The 20932-nt window shown below is 45.0% G+C and overlaps 2 protein-coding genes across 2 annotated transcripts; both read right to left on the reverse strand.

Annotated features, from left to right (window-relative positions):
- Window positions 1–2060: 2060 nt before the first annotated feature.
- On the reverse strand, window positions 2061–2525 carry LOC138353731 (GATA zinc finger domain-containing protein 24-like). The gene has a single exon (XM_069307118.1). It carries the CDS (start codon window positions 2523–2525, stop codon window positions 2061–2063), a length of 465 nt encoding a protein of 154 aa, XP_069163219.1.
- Window positions 2526–2693: 168 nt separating this feature from the next.
- LOC123753637 (thioredoxin domain-containing protein 2-like) lies at window positions 2694–13651 on the reverse strand. Its single transcript, XM_045735610.2, has 3 exons — window positions 12350–13651; window positions 7693–7827; window positions 2694–3023 (listed from the first exon to the last, which is right to left on the reverse strand). The coding sequence occupies exons 1-3, from the start codon at window positions 13649–13651 to the stop codon at window positions 2694–2696; spliced, it is 1767 nt and encodes a 588-aa protein (XP_045591566.2).
- Between the last annotated feature and the right edge of the window lie 7281 nt (window positions 13652–20932).

Consider the following 20932-nt stretch of genomic DNA (forward strand, 5'->3'; position numbering starts at 1 on the left):
ATCTACGTTAATTTTAATTCCAATAAAAAAAATTGACCTCTTACATAATGAAATGGGTAGCTTTATCATTTCATAAGAAAAAAATTAGAGAAAATATATTAATTCATGAAAACTTGGCTTATTAGGCAAATCGGGCCTTGCATTGTAGGCTGAAAAGTGAGTTCTGGCTACTAGGTACGACATATATATATATATATATATATATATGTATGTATGAAGTATACATATGCAGCAGCTTCAGATACAGAGAGAAATCACACTAACGTGATGTATATCAATTATGTATGACATAATGTAGAGCCTTAACCTGATAGAGTCACCAGAGAGCCTTAACCTCATACAGTCACCAGAGAGCCTTAACCTCATACAGTCACCAGAGAGCCTTAACCTCATAGAGTCACCATAGAGCCTTAACCTGATAGAGCCACCAGAGAGCCTTAACCTCATACAGACAGTCACCATAGAGCCTTAACCTGATAGAGTCACCAGAGAGCCTTAACCTCATAGAGTCACCAGAGAGCCTTAACCTCATAGAGTCACCATAGAGCCTTAACCTGATAGAGTCACCAGAGAGCCTTAACCTCATACAGACAGTCACCATAGAGCCTTAACCTGATAGAGTCACCAGAGAGCCTTAACCTCATACAGACAGTCACCATAGAGCCTTAACCTCATAGAGTCACCAGAGAGCCTTAACCTCATAGAGTCACCATAGAGCCTTAACCTCATAGAGTCACCATAGAGAGCCTTAACCTCATAGAGTCACCAGAGAGCCTTAACCTCATAGAGTCACCAGAGAGCCTTAAGCTCATAGTCACCACAGAGCCTTAACCTCATAGTCACCATAGAGCCTTAACCTCATAGAGTCACCATAGAGAGCCTTAACCTCATACAGTCACCAGAGAGCCTTAACCTCATAGAGTCACCATAGAGAGCCTTAACCTCATAGAGTCACCATAGAGAGCCTTAACCTCATAGAGTCACCATAGAGAGCCGTAACCTCATACAGTCACCAGAGAGCCTTAACCTCATAGAGTCACCAGAGAGCCTTAACCTCATAGAGTCACCATAGAGAGCCTTAACCTCATAGAGTCACCATAGAGAGCCTTAACCTCATAGAGTCACCAGAGAGTCTTAACCTCATAGAGTCACCAGAGAGCCTTAACCTCATAGAGTCACCAGAGAGCCTTAACCTCATAGAGCCACCAGAAAGCCTTAACCTCATAGAGTCACCAGAGAGCGTTAACCTCATACAGACAGTCAGTATAGAGCCATAGAGCAGTTTACATTTGAATCGACAGTTTACAATCGTAACGGCAGTTTGCAATCGAAACGACAGTTTACAATAGAAACGACAGTTTACAATCGAATCGACAGTTTACATTCGAAACGACAGTTTGCAATCGAAACGACAGTTTACAATCGAAACGACAGTTTACAATCGAATCGACAGTTTACATTCGAAACGACGGTTTGCAATCGAAACGACAGTTTACAATAGAAACGACAGTTTACAATCGAAACGACAGTTTACAATCGTAACGGCAGTTGACAATCGAAACCGAATTACAATCGAAACGACAGTTCACAATCGTAACGGCAGTTTACAATCGAAACCGAATTACAATCGAAACGACAGTTCACAATCGTAACGGCAGTTTACAATCGAAACGGCAGTTGACAATCGAAACGACAGTTTACAATCGAAACCATAGTTAACAATTTTCGTCATTGTGGAAAGGGTGGTTAAGGGAGAAGGTTAGGTTAGGTTAGGTTAGGTTAGGTTAGGTTAGGTTAGGTTAGGTTAGGTTAGGTTAGGTTGGATCTTTAATTGAATAATAATTTTTATTTTTATTTACAAGGAATATTCTTTGTACCAAGTTAGCACGTCATGGTGTGGTGGGGTAAGGCGTGTGTCTCGGGGGAAAAGGGGTAGGGAAGAAGGTCCAAAAGTTGCGAGTTCGAATCCATTTCATTGCTCCAAAATATTCTCTCATAGATTGATCAATCTATTGTGATTTCATGGTGCATGTGGGAGTGTGTTTTCCTTAAAGGCGTAATTACGTAGTGTTGCAAGGTTGCAAAGAATCTCTATGATCATTGAGTTTTAAAGAGTTGGGTAGAGTGTTCTTCATAGAGCGATATTCGGCTCTCTGATTGTTCGTAGAGCGATCTTCGGCTCTCTGATTGTTCGTAGAGCGATCTTCAGCTCTCTGATTGTTCGAAGAGCGATCTTCGGCTCTCTGATTGTTCGTAGAGCGATCTTCGGCTCTCTGATTGTTCGTAGAGTAGTCTTCGGCTCTCTGATTGTTCGTAGAGTAGTCTTCGGCTCTCTGATTGTTCGTAGAGCGATATTCGACTCTCTGATTGTTCGTAGAGCGATCTTCGGCTCTCTGATTGTTCGTAGAGAGATCTTCGGCTCTCTGATTGTTCGTAGAGCGATATTCGGCTCTCTGATTGTTCGTAGAGCGATCTTCGGCTCTCTGATTATTCATAAAGCGATCTTCGGCTCTCTGATTGTTCATAGAGCGATCTTTGGCTCTCTGATTGTTCGTAGAGCGATCTTCGGCTCTCTAATTGTTCATAGAGCGATCTTCGGCTCTCTGATTGTTCGTAGAGCGATCTTCGGCTCTCTGATTGTTCGTAGAACGATATTCGGCTCTCTGATTGTTCGTAGAGCGATATTCGGCTCTCTAATTGTTCGTAGAGCGATATTCGGCTCTCTGATTGTTCGTAGAGCGATATTCGGCTCTCTGATTGTTCGTAGAGCGATATTCGGCTCTCAGATTGTTCGTAGAGCAATATTCGGCTCTCTGATTGTTCGTAGAGCGATCTTCGGCTCTCTGATTGTTCGTAGAGCGATATTCGGCTCTCTGATTGTTCGTAGAGCGATATTCGGCTCTCTGATTGTTCGTAGAGCGATCTTCGGCTCTCTGATTGTTCGTAGAGCGATCTTCGGCTCTCTGATTGTTCGTAGAGCGATCTTTGGCTCTCTGATTATTCGTAGAGCGATCTTCGGCTCTCTAATTGGTCACCAAGTAATTACTGCTAGCAACTGTGTTGCCAAATTATTCAGAACTATGCATTCACAACTAGCAATATCAAAGTAAACCAATTGGGTTTTCATTGTCAAACCTCGTACCTGAGGTAAACTCGTCAGAGACTCTCAACCTCATAAATGGTTAACGAATGCTCTGTGTAACGAGAATCCCTCAGAGAGCGAGAGTAAACGAGCAAAACAGGATTCAAAATTCCCCTCTAGAGATGGAAAACGCGATATTGTCGGGTTCGAATCCTTATTGAACACAAATGCCAGCTAAAAGTCGCTGTTTTTTTTGTTTGTTTTAAGATAGACACAGGTGTTTGTGTGTTTATTTACAGGTGTTTTACGGCTCGTTTTATTGGAGATAAAAATAAGGTGTATTCGGACCGGAGTAGCAGTAAAGATTCTTCTATACTGATTGCGGAAATGTTCTGATTGCGTGGCTAACGGAGAGCCATCAAAGTAAAGAGAGAGAGAGAAAGATTCTGTGTGTGCTAATGGCTATAAGGTAACGCTTTGTACCCCCTTTGGCGTTGTCTGACGAAGGGCTCGAACTGCCGAAGGTATCTCCGGTGGTCATTAGTCATGCTTGTTCCCTAGGTACACACACACCACTCTTGTATGTTGGGGTTAGGGGCGGTAGTTCCCTATTTCTCTGACCTGAGGGATACACCGTACTTGGCTAGGGTGTGGTTAATTGGATTCAGTCAAGTGGGGTTGTGTTGTGTGTGTGTGGGGGGGGGGGTGTCGTGTGTGTGTGTGTGTGTGTGTGTGTGTGTGTGTGTGTGTGTGTGTGTGTGTGTGTGTGTGTGTGTGTGTGTGTGTGTGGGAGAATCGTTTACCTGTCAAGGGGCCTGAGAGCTAAGTGGACAGCGCTTCGGATTCGAAGTCCTGAGGTTCCGGGTTCGATCCCCGGTGGAGGCGGAAACAAATGAGCAGAGTTTCTTTCATCCTGATCCACCTACTCACCTAGCAGTAAATAGGTGTCTGGGAGTTAGACAGCTGCTACGGGCTGCTTCCTAAGGATGTGTAACAAAAAGGAGGCCTTGTCGAGGACCGGGCCGCGGGGACGTTACGCCCCGAAATCACCTCAAGATAACCTCAAGACAACCTTGCTGGCCACTGTCTCTACCACTCCTCGGTAGTCCTGGAAAAGGAGTTTATGGTGTTGCACAGTTTCACGCATAGTGGGCATCTCTGTGTGTTATAAAACTTGGGCTACATTGCCCAATCACTTCTGCAAACGGCCCCCCTCCATAACACTTCAACCGTCAGGGTGAGCCCCCACAAACTATAGATCCGCCAATGCTTCTAGATCCTATATTAAATGTATGTCAGACCCACTGCTCAGTATGCACTTCCGGCATGGAACTCGGGCCTGGAAAAACACAAAACTGGAAAAGACTGGGGCTAACGACCAGTAATAGTCGTCAGAGTACTAACGACTGTACTATGAGCGGAACTCATCTCCTTGGGGAATGAACAGCACAGATATCCACGAGTATAGATATATATAACCCTAAGTCGTATATACTTACTAGCAGATCGAGAGCCGAGGCTCTGTAGCTGAAGCTCGGCCCGACTAACACTAGTTAAGTACTATTAGGTAAGTGCTCAGGCGTCCCCAATATACAAAGCTTTTACCTCTGACGGGAATGGATTAAATAACCTCACTTTGTCATCGCTGTCAAAGCCTGAACGCTCACACGACCGCTATAGCGAACGCTCACACGACCGCTATAGCGAACGCTCACACGACCGCTATAGCGAACGCTTCAAGCGACCGCTATAGCGAACGCTTCAAACGACCGCTGTAGCGAACGCTCAAACTATCGCTATAGCGAACGCGTCAAATTATTGCTATAGCGAACGCTTCAAACGATCGCTATAGCGAACGCTTCAAACGACCGCTGTAGCGAACGCTCAAACTATCGCTATAGTGAACGCTTCAAGCGACCGCTATAGTGAACGCTTCAAACGACCGCTATAGCGAACGCTTAAAACGACCGCTATAGCGAACGCTTCAAACGATCGCTATAGTGAACGCTTCAAACGATCGCTATAGTGAACGCTTCAAGCGACCGCTATAGTGAACGCTTCAAACGACCGCTATAGCGAACGCTTCAAACGATCGCTATAGCGAACGCTTCAAGTGACCGCTATAGTGAACGCTTCAAGCGACCGCTATAGTGAACGCTTCAAGCGACCGCTATAGTGAACGCTTCAAGCGACCGCTATAGTGAACGCTTCAAGCGACCGCTATAGTGAACGCTTCAAGCGACCGCTATAGTGAATGCTTCAAGCGACCGCTATAGTGAACGCTTCAAGCGACCGCTGTAGTGAACGCTTCAAGCGACCGCTATAGTGAACGCTTCAAACGACCGCTATAGAAAGCGCTTCAAACGACCACTATAGTGAGCGCTTCAAACGATTTCTATAGCAAACACTTCAATCGACTGCTTTAGTGAATGCTTCAAACAATTGCTATAGTGAACACTTCAAACGACCGCTATAGCAAACGCTTCAAATGACCACTATAGCGAACGCTTCAAACGACCGCCATAGCGAACTCTTCAAACGACCGCTATAGCGAACGCTTCAAGAGACCGCTATAGCGAACGCTTCAAATGACTGCTATAACGAACGCTTCAAATGACCGCCATAGCGAACTCTTCAAACGACCGCCATAGCGAACTCTTCAAACGACCGCCATAGTAAACGCTTCAAACGACCGCCATAGCGAACGCTTCAAATGACCGCCATAGCGAATGCTTCAAACGACCGCCATAGCCAACGAACGAAGATTTATCAACACAACATTTCAGTCCTACCTTTTTTTATGTATAGAGTGTAAACTAGCCATAAGTTTACAATGGCCAAAGTAGCCATAAACCAGAGGAGAGGGTTTACCTCGCTCGCGACGATCCGATATTTCTCTGGCGCGGAGGTTTTTGGTCTTCACATTTTACCAAGGCGAGGCTCTAGGGTGAATTTATGTCTCCCTGTTATTCTGCAGGTGAGAAATTTTTCCTGTTGGGGCTCGACCGACCTTGTACATCGACGTGTAGGGCGGGCTAACCTGGGACCTGATTCACGAAGCAGTTACGCAAGTACTTACAAACCTGGGGCTAGATTTACGAAGCAGTTACGCAAGTATTTACGAACCTGGGGCTAGATTTACGAAGCAGTTTTGCAAGTACTTACGAGCCTGGGGCTTGATTTACAAAGCAGTTACGCAAGTTAGAAGTTATACAACCCCCACAAAACTTCTCTTAACTCCAGGATATCAATTTACGCCTAGGTGAACATGTGTATTAGGTGAAGGAATAGGTGCTCTAATATTTCTGTACAGCCCGAGACAAGAACCTGGGATTCCTTCCTGATTGTGAATCGAGAATGAAGCCCACTGCACCACGAGACCCAACTGGGGTGGTGCGTACAAACCCAAGCAACCCACCTCACCTATCGAGGCTGAGGCATGGAAAACGTTAATATTACGGCGTGTTAATGTTTATCAATATGTCGCATTTATTAACAGTTTGGTTGAGTCCGTAAAAAATGCGACGTAGTGAGAGGATACTTTATAGAAATAGATACTTTAGATACTTTTAGATACACAAATAGATTATATACTTTTAGATACACAAATAGATTATATACTTTTAGATACACAAATAGATACTTCAAATACTTTTAGATAAGCAAATAGATGTTTCAAATACTTTAGATACACAAATAGATACTTCAGATACTTTTAGATACACAAATAGATACTTCAAATATTTTTAGATACACAAATAGATACTTCAAATACTTTTAGATACACAAATAGATACTTCAAATACTTTTAGATACACAAATAGATACTTCAAATACTTTTAGATACACAAATAGATACTTCAAATACTTTTAGATACACAAATAGATACTTCAAATACTTTTAGATACACAAATAGATACTTCAAATACTTTTAGATACACAAATAGATACCTCAAATACTTTTAGATATGCAAATAGATACTTCAAATACTTTTAGATACACAAATAGATACTTCAAATACTTTTAGATACGCAAATAGATACTTCAAATACTTTTAGATACACAAATAGATACTTCAAATACTTTTAGATACACAAATAGATACTTCAAATACTTTTAGATACGCAAATACATACTTCAAATACTTTTAGATACATAAATAGATACTTTTAGATACACAAATAGATACTTCAAATACTTTTAGATACACAAATAGATACTTCAAATACTTTTAGATACACAAATAGATACTTCAAATACTTTTAGATACGCAAATAGATACTTCAAATACTTTTTGATACACAAATAGATACTTCAAATACTTTTAGATACACAAATAGATACTTCAAATACTTTTAGATACGCAAATACATACTTCAAATACTTTTAGATACATAAATAGATACTTTTAGATACACAAATAGATACTTCAGATACTTTTAGATACACAAATAGATACTTCAGATACTTTTAGATACGAAAATAGATACTTCAAATACTTTTATATACACAAATAGATACTTCAAATACTTTTAGATACACAAATATATACTTCAAATATTTTTAGATACACAAAAAGATACTTCAAATACTTTTAGATACACAAACTCCACACTCATGGTGGATGACGGAGGGTTGTCTTGGACTTGACGGATGACGGAGGGTTACCTCGGACTTGACGGATGACGGAGGGTTACTTCGGACTTGGTGGATGACGAATGGTTGCCTCGGACTTGGTGGTCGCTGGAGAGTTACAAAAGACGTTACTGTGGACTTTTATGGTCTTGCAAATGGTAAATGTTCAGCAAAAATTCAAATTCAAGACCCGGGCCTGGCCTGGCAGGGAGAATGTACAGCCGGCAGAATCCTTTCCACCATGTTTTCCAAACGTTTTAAGTTTGTGAAGTTAAAAAAAAATATCAAAATTATATTGTCTGGGGGCGTTTATAAAATCTTATAATAATGTTCTGCTATAATAGTTGCTATAAATTTTTGATGTGGTGATCACTCTTCCAGATAGCGAGAGTATTGTCTCATAGTCACAGATAGTCAGACGTTCACGGATATACAAACATTACACAAATACCCATTGCAACCATCTTGAAAACAAATATTCACACCAAAAAAAATGCGGATTTTCAAAAGATGGTGTGTCAACCATACTCCCCCCCCCTCAACCCCATCCCCCCAACCCATTCCTCAAGGAGGAGGTAGAGAGCCCCCCCTCGAGGGTAAACTCAGGCAGGATCAATCATGCCACCTTGAGGAGTAAGATGAGATATGCATGACTTTGACTGGCATGGGAGACGAGATATTGGTCAAGACCCTGGGGGGGGGGGTTCGGGGGGGGGTGTAGTTAGGTGTGGGGGTGTGGGAGGGGGTGATGGGGTGCTGGTTGTGGGGGGGAGAGTGGGGGTAGGGAGAGACTGGTAGGTGAGATATGGAGGAATTATTAATGTTCTCACTTGAGAATGTTTTCACGAGAGAGAGAATAAGCTTGTGGTAGGCGGAGTCTCTCTCTCTCTCTGTCTCTCAAGAGAGAACTACGGGCTCACCATAGCCCGTGCTACTTGGAACTTTTTGTTCCAGGTAGCGAATCTTTAACAACAACAACTCTGTCTCTCACCAAGGGTTGAGAGAGAGAGAGAGAGACAGTGAGAGACGGACGGAAGGTTGGACGGACGGACGAATAGACGGAAGGTTGGACGGACGGACGAATAGACGGAAGGTTGGACGGACGGACGAATAGACGGAAGGAACAAGAAAGACAAGAAATATATATATTTTTAAGAATATTTAAAAATATTCACCTCAGAGGACGTCGTCACCTCAGAATACCTCAGTGTAGAAGGGTCACAAACCCACAGTCATTACAAATTGTTATACTGATCATCCCCTATAATAACCTTGAAGGAACAGGTAGTTGCAATCTTGCAATACGCACCATGCCGTGATTGCAATATATTACATATTTTGGGTCGTATGTAGTGTGGAGGAATTACCACGGCATCGTTCCACACTTTAATATGTATTTATATGTAAATCAAGCAACTGTGTAGAGTCTGCACATGTGTTTTATTAGTATTAATATTGCTATGTTTACAATATATTATTATTGAGATAATACTGATTTTTTTTATTATTAATCATTCTTTGTACATGTTATCATGAGAGAGACAGGCAGACACAGACAGGCAGACACAGACAGGCACACACAGACAGGCAGACACAGACAGGCAGACAGAAAGGGTGTGATATTGGGTTTTGAAAAGATGGAAAAGGGAGTATAAGAAAGAGACAGTGAAGGGGGGGAAAGAGGCAGTTAGAAATGCAATAAAGTTGTTTATATTGTGCAATATAAATATATATTCTGCAACAGGCGAGCAGAGAGGTACTCTTCTGGACGACCCGAGTGGGAACAGTCCCAGCCAGGTACTGGCATCAGTGTTAACAGCAGATTTAATAATGTCAGTGTAATATTCATCTGATATTTTCCATTTATGTATGTATGTATATATATATATATATATATATATATATATATATATATATATATATATATATATATATATATATATATATATATATATATATATATATATATATATATATGTCGTACCTAGTAGCCAGAACTCACTTTTCAGCCTACAATGCAACGCCCGATTTGCCTAATAAGCCAAGTTTTCCTGAATTAATATATTTTCTCTAATTTTTTTCTTATCAAATGATAAAGCTACCCATTTCATTACGTATGAGGTCAATTTTTTTTTATTGGAGTTAAAATTAACGTAGATATATGACCGAACCTAACCAACCCTACCTAACCTAACCTAACCTATCTTTATAGGTTAGGTTAGGTTAGGTAGCCGAAAAAGTTAGGTTAGGTTAGGTTAGGTAGGTTAGGTAGTCGAAAAACAACTAATTCATGAAAACTTGGCTTATTAGGCAAATTGGGCCTTGCATAGTAGGCATAGAAGTGCGTTCTGGCTACTAGGTACGACATATATATATATATATATATATATATATATATATATATATATATATATATATATATATATATATATATATATATATATATATATATATATATATATATATATATTATGTGTGTATATCACGAAAATAAACACGTGATTAAGAATGTGACAATGTCAGACCACGGAGGAAAATGAAACAGGAATTTCCTTAAGTACTTTCGTATATTAAATACATCTTCAGAAGGATTCCTTCTGAAGATGTATTTAATATACGAAAGTACTTAAGGAAATTCCTGTTTCATTTTCCTCCGTGGTCTGACATTGTCATATATATATATTATATATAGATATAGCTGAAGTTTTCTCTGAGATCTTTGCGACTCATCTGATCTCATGTTCCATGTCTTTGCTCTTTAAAACTATTCTCTCACTTGGAACATTGCTTTATTAACTTCTTGGCCAATTCCCCTTATAATCGTGTATGTCGTGATCATGTCTTCACTGTTCATTCTTTCTTATACGAGATACACAGTCACTGTGAGATTAACACGGTCAGGTGAGTCTCTATCATTAGTCCTCAGACAGGCAGACGAGGTACTCAATCCTGACACCATTCCTCGAACCTGGACCCGAGAAGTGTGTGTGTAAGGCTGATGCTCTCTCGACCGTGCTATGTAGTGGCCTTAAAAAGGAATTTTTCTCCTAGTGTCTAGGTGAATTGACTGTTTGTGGAGGACAATTTGCCATTTCTTCTTGAGAAAACGAGGCGGTATTTATTGATATATATCAAGATACGTCACTAGAAGCTGGGAATCCTTGGGAACAAGTTTCGAGGTTGACCTCCCTCGAGTGATAGTCTCGAGGGAGGTCAACGTAAGGTAATACTCGAGGAGTTTTCATCAGTGAGGAAGACTGGGGAATTTTGCTTTCCAGGCAAGTTGGGGATTTTGTCGGAGGAGCGCGGCTAACTTTACCTGAGGTGAATAAACTTGTGTATCAAGCCCTAAGTCTCCACCTGAACGAGGCTTCAGATATACTGACCGCCAGGTTCGCCCAATCGATTGGGCTGGACGGTAGAGCGGCTATGGTGTCGCTTCATGCAGGTCGGCGTTCAATCCCCCGACCGTCGACAAGTGGTTGGGTACCATTCCTTTCCCCCCGTCCTATCCCAGATCCTTATCTTGATCCATTCCTAGTGCTATATAGTCGTAATGGCTTGGCGCTTTCCCTTGATAATCTCTTATCCTTCAGTCCTCCAATCCCGCTATCCACTTGAACTAGTTTTAAAGGATATAAACAAGGGTTTTAAAGGTATACAAAAAGCTAAAAATATCTAAACAATGGATATCAATTGTATTAATTTAGATTTAGAAACTCAATCTTCGAAGTCAGCTCCGGAGCTCACAGTTCCTGCGACGGCCCTGGAACCAATCGTATTGGCGTTTGCCTTTCCATTGGAGACTTTCGGCGTCGTGGAGAGGGTGGAAACCTGCTGCATGGGTAACAGCTTCTCCCCCGTATCAACCTACCCTGGCTTTGCGCCCTGGAGAGGCCACTCCAGACCGACAACCAGAGCACAACTCCATAGTCTCCTGAGTCAGTTGGACTGACTACTGACGACTGAGTCAGATGGACTGACTACTGACGACTGAGTCAGATGGACTGACTACTAAATTTGGGAAAGACCTGGGTATAAATATTGGTTTCAAAACAAGATTCTTGACTTAGATAACAAATTACTTTAGTAGCAATACACTTGATATCAATCTTTTTTTTTTCAAGACTTGGTTAGACACGATATCAATTTTTTTTTTAACTGTTGCTTAGACATATTATTGAGTTTAGATGTAAACAGGAGTTGTATAGGCCAATGGGGCGTCCAGCTGTTTCTTTGATTATTTTGTTCAGCGGCGGCCTTGCTGTACGCAAGGCCGTCGTTCGATCCTATACAGTACAAGTTATTGGGCATCGTTTAAAGTGATATCTAGTCGCATTGGCTTAGCTGCGTCCGTCCTCAGATTGATTTAGATATCTTCGATATCGAAGATGTTGGTAAGGATATTTCCTTCAAGATGACCATTGGAGAACCCATTTCACATCTGTTCCATCACACGTCTCCTCTCATAACTAGTGCGGGTCAATACGTGGAGAGATGTTATGCCAAATTGTAATATTACCAAAATTATTGATCATGATTCATTTTTCTGGTCGGGTTTCTGATCATTTAAACCGAAAGTTTACAAATGAAGTATACTGGTTAGATTTGGGTATACACACCTCTCTACAACGTCAATGATGCTGCCGCCCTTGGAGGCTGGCATCTCTGATCCTTGGAGGCTGGCATCTCTGATCCTTGGAGGCTGGCATCTCTGATCCTTGGAGGCTGGCATCTCTGATCCTTGGAGGCTGGCATCTCTGATCCTTGGAGGCTGGCATCTCCTCCCCTTGGAGGCTGGCATCTCTGATCCTTGGTGGCTGGCATCTCTGACCCTTGGAGGCTGGCATCTCTGATCCTTGGAGGCTGGCATCTCTGATCCTTGGAGGCTGGCATCTCTGATCCTTGGAGGCTGGCATCTCTGATCCTTGGTGGCTGGCATCTCTGACTCTTGGAGGCTGGCATCTCCCCCTCTTGGAGGCTGGCATCTCCCCCTCTTGGAGGCTGGCATCTCTGACCCTTGGAGGCTGGCATCTTTGATCCTTGGAGGCTGGCATCTCTGACCCTTGGATGCTGGCATCTCTGATCCTTGGAGGCTGGCATCTCTGATCCTTGGAGGCTGGCATCTCTGACCCTTGGATGCTGGCATCTCTGATCCTTGGAGGCTGGCATCTCTGATCCTTGGAGGCTGGCATCTCTGACCCTTGGAGGCTGGCATCTCCCCCTCTTGGAGGCTGGCATCTCTGACCCTTGGAGGCTGGCATCTTTGATCTTTGGAGGCTGGCATCTCTGACCCTTGGAGGCTGGCATCTCCCCCTCTTGGAGGCTGGCATCTCTGACCCTTGGAGGCTGGCATCTCCCTTTGGAGGCTGGCATCTCCCTTTGGAGGCTGGCATCTCATCCCATTGGAGGCTAGCATCTCCTCCCTTTGGAGGCTGGCATCTCCCCTTGGAGGCTGGCATCTCCCCTTGGAGGCTGGCGTCTCCCCTTGGAGGCTGGCATCTCCCCTTGGAGGCTGGCATCTCCCTTTGGAGGCTGGCATCTCATCCCATTGGAGGCTGGCATCTCCTCCCTTTGGAGGCTGGCGTCTCCCCTTGGAGGCTGGCATCTCCCCTTGGAGGCTGGCATCTCCCTTTGGAGGCTGGCATCTCCCTTTGGAAGCTGGCATCTCATCCCATTGGAGGCTGGCATCTCCTCCCTTTGGAGACTGGCATCTCCCCTTGGAGGCTGGCATCTCTGACCCTTGGAGGCTGGCATCTCCCTTTGGAGGCTGGCATCTCATCCCATTGGAGGCTGGCATCTCCTCCCTTTGGAGACTGGCATCTCCCCTTGGAGGCTGGCATCTCTGACCCTTGGAGGCTGGCATCTCTGACCCTTGGAGGCTGGCATCTCCCCTTGGAGGCTGGCATCTCATCCCATTGGAGGCTGGCATCTCCCTTTGGAAGCTGGCATCTCATCCCATTGGAGGCTGGCATCTCCTCCCATTGGAGGCTGGCATCTCCCCTTGGAGGCTGGCATCTCCCCTTGGAGGCTGGCATCTCCCCTTGGAGGCTGGCTGGCCTAAGTCGACAGGGAGGTGTTAATCTCCTTCCGTCCCTTCCATCTTTCTCTGTCTCCCCTTCCCAATCTTTTCATTCACACCCTCTTCTCTCCCAAATCCCAGCTTTACACTCTGTCTCTTTCTCTGTTTCTCTTTATCTCTCTCCCTATCTTTCTCACTTTTCTCTCTGTCTATCTTCTCTCTGTCTCTCTCCTGTCCTATACTCTTCCTCTGTTCTCATATCTAACCATATGTTCACCCTGTTCATTCGTTCTAACCTATTCTTACACTCCCAAAATTTCACCCTATTCTCTGTTCTTAGCCCTTAATAATCCTTTCTACCGTTCTCTCTCTCTCTCTCTCTCTCTCTCTCTCTCTCTCTCTCTCTCTCTCTCTCTCTCTCTCTCTCTCTCTCTCTCTCTCTCTCTCTCTCTCTCTCTCTCTCTCTCTCTGTCTGTCTGTCTCTCTCTCTCTCTCTCTCTCTCTCTCTCTCTCTCTCTCTCTCTCTCTCTCTCTCTCTCTCTCTCTCTCTCTCTCTCTCTCTCTCTCTCTCTCTCTCTCTCTCTCTCTCTCCCTCCCTCTCTCTCTCTCTCTCTCTCTCCCTCTCTCTCTCCCAGACACACCGGATCATTACTATGTTCGTGGCTCACCATACCCCCTCCTCACTTCTCAGAGAAATGGTGTAGTAGAGAATAAGGGCCGAGGCGGGAAAGTTCCCCGAGGGAGAGTTATGGGGGGGTGGGAATGGTGGAAGGGGGGGGGGGGTTTATGGGGGGGATGGGGCGGTGAAATGGTGGCCTGGATGGGTCAGAAACACAAGTTGTGAATGAGTTTAGGTATTCTCCAAGTGATGTATAATAGGGAAGACCGTGGAGACTTTTACAGTAGGATAAGATATGGTTAGGGAAGAATGGGAGTTGGGGAGATTAGAGGGATTAGAGGGAGGGATTAGAGGGATTAGAGGGAGGGTAGGCAGGCAGAACCCAGGTGGAAGGCTTAAAGATAGTTCTGACTCAATATGTATGAATATATTTGTAAATTGTCAGCCATACTATCGTGGAAATGAAGATTTAATTCACTTAGGGTCACTAGGAGACTCGAACTCATGACCCCAGAAGTGGAAGAGCTTCTGTCGCACGGTCATGGGGGTCGGCGATTCGAGTCTCCCAGAGCCCAAGTGAGTGAGATATATATTTATATTCTGTGTCATTATTAAGCTACGTCCAAACTACCGGGCTACGTCCAAACTACCGGGCTACGTCCAAACTACCGGGCTACGTCCTAACTACCGGGCTACGTCCTAACTACCGGGCTACGTCCAAACTACCGGGCTACGTCCTAACTACCGGGCTACGTCCTAACTACCGGGCTACGTCCTAACTACCGGGCTACGTCCTAACTACCGGGCTACGTCCTAACTACCGGGCTACGTCCTAACTACCGGGCTACGTCCTAACTACCGGGCTACGTCCTAACTACCGGGTTACGTTCAAACTACCGGGCTACGTCCAAACTACCGGGGCTCAACGTCCCCGCGGCCCGGTTTCTCTCCAGTCTTTTTAGAAGGCAGATACGGAGACCTTCGGAACTCTGGCTCGGCCACTCCGTAACAAATCCAATGGTTTTGCCTAACCAGAAACGTACCAACCCCAACAACCCACCAAACCTATTAAGGCCGATGGGCCGAAAACATTGTTATTACGGTTATCTTGAGATGATTTCGGGGCTTTAGTGTCCCCGCGGCCCGGTCCTCGACCAGGCCTCCACCCCCAGGAAGCAGCCCGTGACAGCTGACTAACACCCAGGTACCTATTTTACTGCTAGGTAACAGGGGCATAGGGTGAAAGAAACTCTGCCCATTGTTTCTCGCCGGCACCTGGGATCGAACCCAGGACCACAGGATCACAAGTCCAGCGTGCTGTCCGCTCGGCCGGCCGGCTCCCTAAAGAGAGGACAGGTGGATGTACTGCCCTTCAGTTTATATGTAGCATTCTACATATCTATATGTCTACTATATGTCTACATTTTACATAGACGGGAAGACATTTTCCCCGGAGATGTCTTCCGCTAATTATGGGTTTGATACGACTGTCTCGATCTCTCTTATCTTCTCCATTTGCCTTCAAGACCAAATTCTATTTTAGCATGCCCGATAATGCCACTGGTAACGCTACCTATAAACACACACACAAGAGACTCGCGTTTCTGTCTCTCATATATATATATATATATATATATATATATATATATATATGTATGTTTGGTGGTCAGAACGAGTAGTATTATTACCTTTAAACAATCAGTAATTAAAACCAAAATGTCAGCCTGAGTATAACATTCCATCATTGCTAAGTATAACGTTTCCTTATAGATTTTCCTTACAGTCCAAATTTTGTCTCCGTTTTTCCTTATAGTCCAAATTTTACCCTTATAGTTTTCCTTATCTATCTCATTTGTAATTGGATTTACCCTGAATTTTCCCTAAAAGTTATCATCGTAAAGCCAAGTTTACCAAGTTTTGAAAATATGACACAAGTATAACGATATGCTGATGGGATATATATCACAAGTTTGGCTGATATATTTTGTTTTGCGTATCTTCCAATAATGCGCAAGATAGCAGAGTCTCTGATATGGTTCACCGATGCGCGAATACCGAGGGATTTTCGCTATTTTCACATATATATATATATATCTTTCCAAGTTGGTTCATTTTTAATAAGAATGATGTTAAGCATATGAATTACTGTTTTTTTTTAGTTACGTTAGGATTGGTTAGGATACGTAAAGTGATTGGTTAGGCGAAGATAGGCTACGCTTGGTTAGGATACGTAAAGTGATTGGTTAGGCGAAGATAGGCTACGCTTGGTTAGGATACGTAAAGTGATTGGTTAGGCGAAGATAAGCTAGGCTTGGTTAGGTTAGGTTAGGTTAGGTTAGATTAGTTAAATTTTTCTTGGGTCAAGTTTAACAAATTTATATGATTACATCAAGTTGAGTGAGGTATTATGTGACCTCTCAACTCTGATAGACAGACAAACACACATTCTCTCTAATAGATAAAGATGGGGTACCTGACAGAGCCAGTATTGACCCACTTCTACATCTTCCTCAATATCTACTCTTATATCTACCTTAACATCAGTGTCGTACCCACGATATAAGGACAATTTTCTTCAAAGAAAAAATTACTTTTCACATATAGGCACATATCCACATTATTACATACTACATACATATTTACACACATGGGATACTAAGGTACCTGGACTTTAGTATCTTGAGGATATCTTGAGATGATTTCGGGGCTTTATCTCAAGATAACCTGAAGATACCACACTAAGACCATTTTTTCTGTTCATTAACTCTACGGTAATACATATTCACATTTCACTTACTCTGGGGGACCTAAAAATGGTGATTTTCACTGCATATTTTCTACTCCTTATTCACAGGGTTATCGATATTCCTGTCCATTCCTAAGAACTTCTGTCTATCTCTGGTCGTTAAACTACTTAACTACTCTAGTAGTTAAACCACATAGAGCATCATTTCTCGTGTTAACTACACCAGAGGGAGCCGGTCGGCCGAGCGGACAGCACGCTGGACTTGTGATCCTGTGGTCCTGGGCTCGATCCCAGGCGCCGGCGAGAAACAATGGGCAGAGTTTCTTTCACCCTATGCCCCTGTTACCTAGCAGTAAATTAGGTACCTGGGTGTTAGTCAGCTGTCCCGGGCTGCTTCCTGGGGATGGAGGCCTGGTCGAGGACCGGGCCGCGGGGACACTAAAGCCCCGAAATCATCTCAAGATAACCTCAAGATAACCACCATTAATGTTCGTAAGGATCGCAGAGCACCTTAATCTCTAACCAATGTCGTCTGGAAGGAGCCTATTGGGCACTCTCAAACCCTCCATATCCTGACAACTAATTCATGCAACACTGCAACCAAATCTCTCTCCAGCTTTTTGAAAGTTGTTGAATGAAATTTTCCAATTCTAATTGTAGCAAGAAATACAATTGTTGTATTTTTAAGATCCAAAGAGCGAGTCTGGGACCTCGTAAGAGCCGTCGACCGTGGAGCGGTGTCTTACGACCTCTCTTGACGTAGGAGTTTGTTGTTGTTGTACAAGTGTAGGGTGTTACCCCTGAGGGTTAACGAGGATATATACGCTCCACTAAGCTGTGGTGGGTGGGAGCAGCTAATGCAGCAGGAGGGAGAGGGAGAGAGAGAGGAGAGAGGAAGAGGCATAAAGTGCAGGAGAAGGGTAAGGAGGGTGAGAAGGGGAATGATTAGGAAGGGAAAAATTCAGGAAGAGGTGGCTGTGAATGTGTAAGAGAGAGAGAGAGAGAGAGAGAGAGAGAGAGAGAGAGAGAGAGAGAGAGAGAGAGAGAGAGAGAGAGAAAGAGAAAGAGATGGCAAGAGAAATAAAAATAGGCTCATATTCACTGCCACTCTGGTACCAGCTAATCCCCAGATTCTCAGCCCTCCCCCCAGCCCTCCCCAGCCCTCCCCAGCCCTCCCCAGCCCTCCCCCAGCCCTCCCCCAGCCCTCCCCCAGCCCTCCCCAGCCCTCCCCAGCCCTCCCCAGCCCTCCCCCAGCCCTCCCCCAGCCCTCCCCCAGCCCTCCCCAGCCCTCCCCAGCCCTCCCCAGCCCTCCCCCAGCCCTCCCCCAGCCCTCCCCAGCCCTCCCCAGCCCTCCCCAGCCCTCCCCAGCCCTCCCCCAGCCCTCCCCCAGCCCTCCCCAGCCCTCCCCCAGCCCTCCCCCAGCCCTCCCCAGCCCTCCCCAGCCCTCCCCAGCCCTCCCCCAGCCCTCCCCAGCCCTCCCCAGCCCTCCCCCAGCCCTCCCCCAGCCCTCCCCCAGCCCTCCCCCCAGCCCTCCCCCCAGCCCTCCCCAGCCTCCCCCAGCCCTCCCCAGCCCTCCCCCCAGCCCTCCCCAGCCCTCCCCAGCCCTCCCCCAGCCCTCCCCAGCCCTCCCCAGCCCTCCCCAGCCCTCCCCCCAGCCCCCCCCCAGCCAGCATACACTGCGCGGCAGCACAATAATGGAGTGTTATCTTGGCCAACATTTGCCCAGGAAAAAATAAGTTTTATGATGTGGTGACGAACCTGTAGTGAGAGTATTTTGTGACGCTGCGAGAACTGGCGCTGGGGGAGGGAGGGAGAGAGAGGGAGAGAGAGGGAGGGAGAGGGAGAGGGAGAGAGGGAGAGAGAGAGAGAGAGGGGGGGGAGAGAATGTTCCGGTGGCACTAGACAGAGATAAGAGAAGAATCCTTGAGGAAAAGTTTTCCTCTCTCTCTCTCTCTCTCTCTCTCTCTCTCTCTCTCTCTCTCTCTCTCTCTCTCTCTCTCTCTCTCTCACACAGACTTCCTTCAACTCATTTTTCTTGAAGGACAAAGTTGATTGGTCAATGATAGTTGATTGAAAACGATATATATATATATATATATATATATATATATATATATATATATATATATATATATATATATATATATATATATATATATATATATATATATATATATATATATATATATATATATATATCATTCTCACTGGGACTAAATACATTTTTTTATGGTTTGAAAATTCCGAAATAAATTTGCTTGCTTCTCTGTGGTTCAGGTCGTTAAATATGCTGGTAGTTAGCGGCAAATTCCGCTGAAAATAAGTTAACTGCTTGCAAACGAATGAGGTCGTTCCTAGTCAATTCCCTTTCACACGAGGCCACGTAATGTCTCCATATGTCTTGTAGGTAATTAGGGGCCCTTTGTGGAGACCCTAGACGGTACCTGTACCTTTGGTAGGTCCTTTGGATGGTACCTGTACCCTTGGTGGGTCCTTTGGATGGTACCTGTACCCTTGGTGGGTCCTTTGGATGGTACCTGTACCCTTGGTGGGGCCTCTGGGTGGTACCTGTACCCTTGGTGGGTCCTTTGGATGGTACCTGTACCCTTGGTGGGTCCTTTGGATGGTACCTGTACCTTTGGTGGGCACTTTGGATGGTACCTGTACCTTTGGTGGGTCCTTTGGATGGTACCTGTACCCTTGGTGGGGCCTCTGGGTGGTACCTGTACCCTTGGTGGGTCCTTTGGATGGTACCTGTACCCTTGGTGGGTCCTCTAGACGGTACCTGTACCCTTGGTGGGCCCTCTATACGTTACCTGTACCTTTGGTGAACCCTCTAGATGGTACCTGTACCTTTGGTGAACCCTCTAGACGGTACCTGTACCCTTGGTGAACCCTCTAGACGGGACCTGTACCTTTGGTGAACCCTCTAGACGGTAACTGTACCCTTGGTGAACCCTCTAGACGGTACCTGTACCCTTGGTGAACCCTCTAGACGGTACCTGTACCCTTGGTGAACCCTCTAGACGGTACCTGTACCCTTGGTGAACCCTCTAGACGGTACCTGTACCCTTGGTGAACCCAGTCTAGACGGTACCTGTACCTTTGGTGAACCCTCTAGACGGTACCTGTACCCTTGGTGAACCCTCTAGACGGTACCTGTACCCTTGGTGGACCCTCTAGACGGGACCTGTACCTTTGGTGAACCCTCTAGACGGTACCTGTACCCTTGGTGAACCCAGTCTAGACGGTACCTGTACCTTTGGTGAACCCTCTAGACGGTACCTGTACCTTTGGTGAACCCTCTAGACGGAACCTGTACCCTTGGTGGGCCCTCTATACGTTACCTGTACCTTTGGTGAACCCTCTAGACGGTACCTGTACCCTTGGTAGCCCCTCTAGACGGTACATGTACCTTTGGTAGCCCCTCTAGACGGTACCTGTACCTTTGGTGAACCCTCTAGACGGTACCTGTACCTTTGGTGTATTCCCTCCAGTGATATATAATTACCCATCGCAACAGGCCTTCAACATTTGAACATTTCCTTGCGTCTGCGGCTGCGGCTGCGGCTGCGTCTGCGTCTGCGTCTGCGTCTGCGGATAATAAACACGGCCACTCATTCTCGGTAACGCCCTGCTGCTTGTACTCAACATGACACTCAGAAATTCTAGTCTGATTGCTGCCGTTGGTGTTAGAGTCGTGAGTGACCGTTGCTCGGGCTCTAAATTGGGCGTTTCTTTAATTATATCCAAGTTAAATTGTTCCCCAAATGGGTATGTGTGTGTGTGTGTGTGTGTGTGTGTGTGTGTGTGTGTGTGTGTGTGT

Source organism: Procambarus clarkii, chromosome 59 (genome assembly GCF_040958095.1).
Source record: "Procambarus clarkii isolate CNS0578487 chromosome 59, FALCON_Pclarkii_2.0, whole genome shotgun sequence".
In the NCBI taxonomy this organism is placed as follows: Eukaryota; Metazoa; Arthropoda; class Malacostraca; order Decapoda; family Cambaridae; genus Procambarus; species Procambarus clarkii.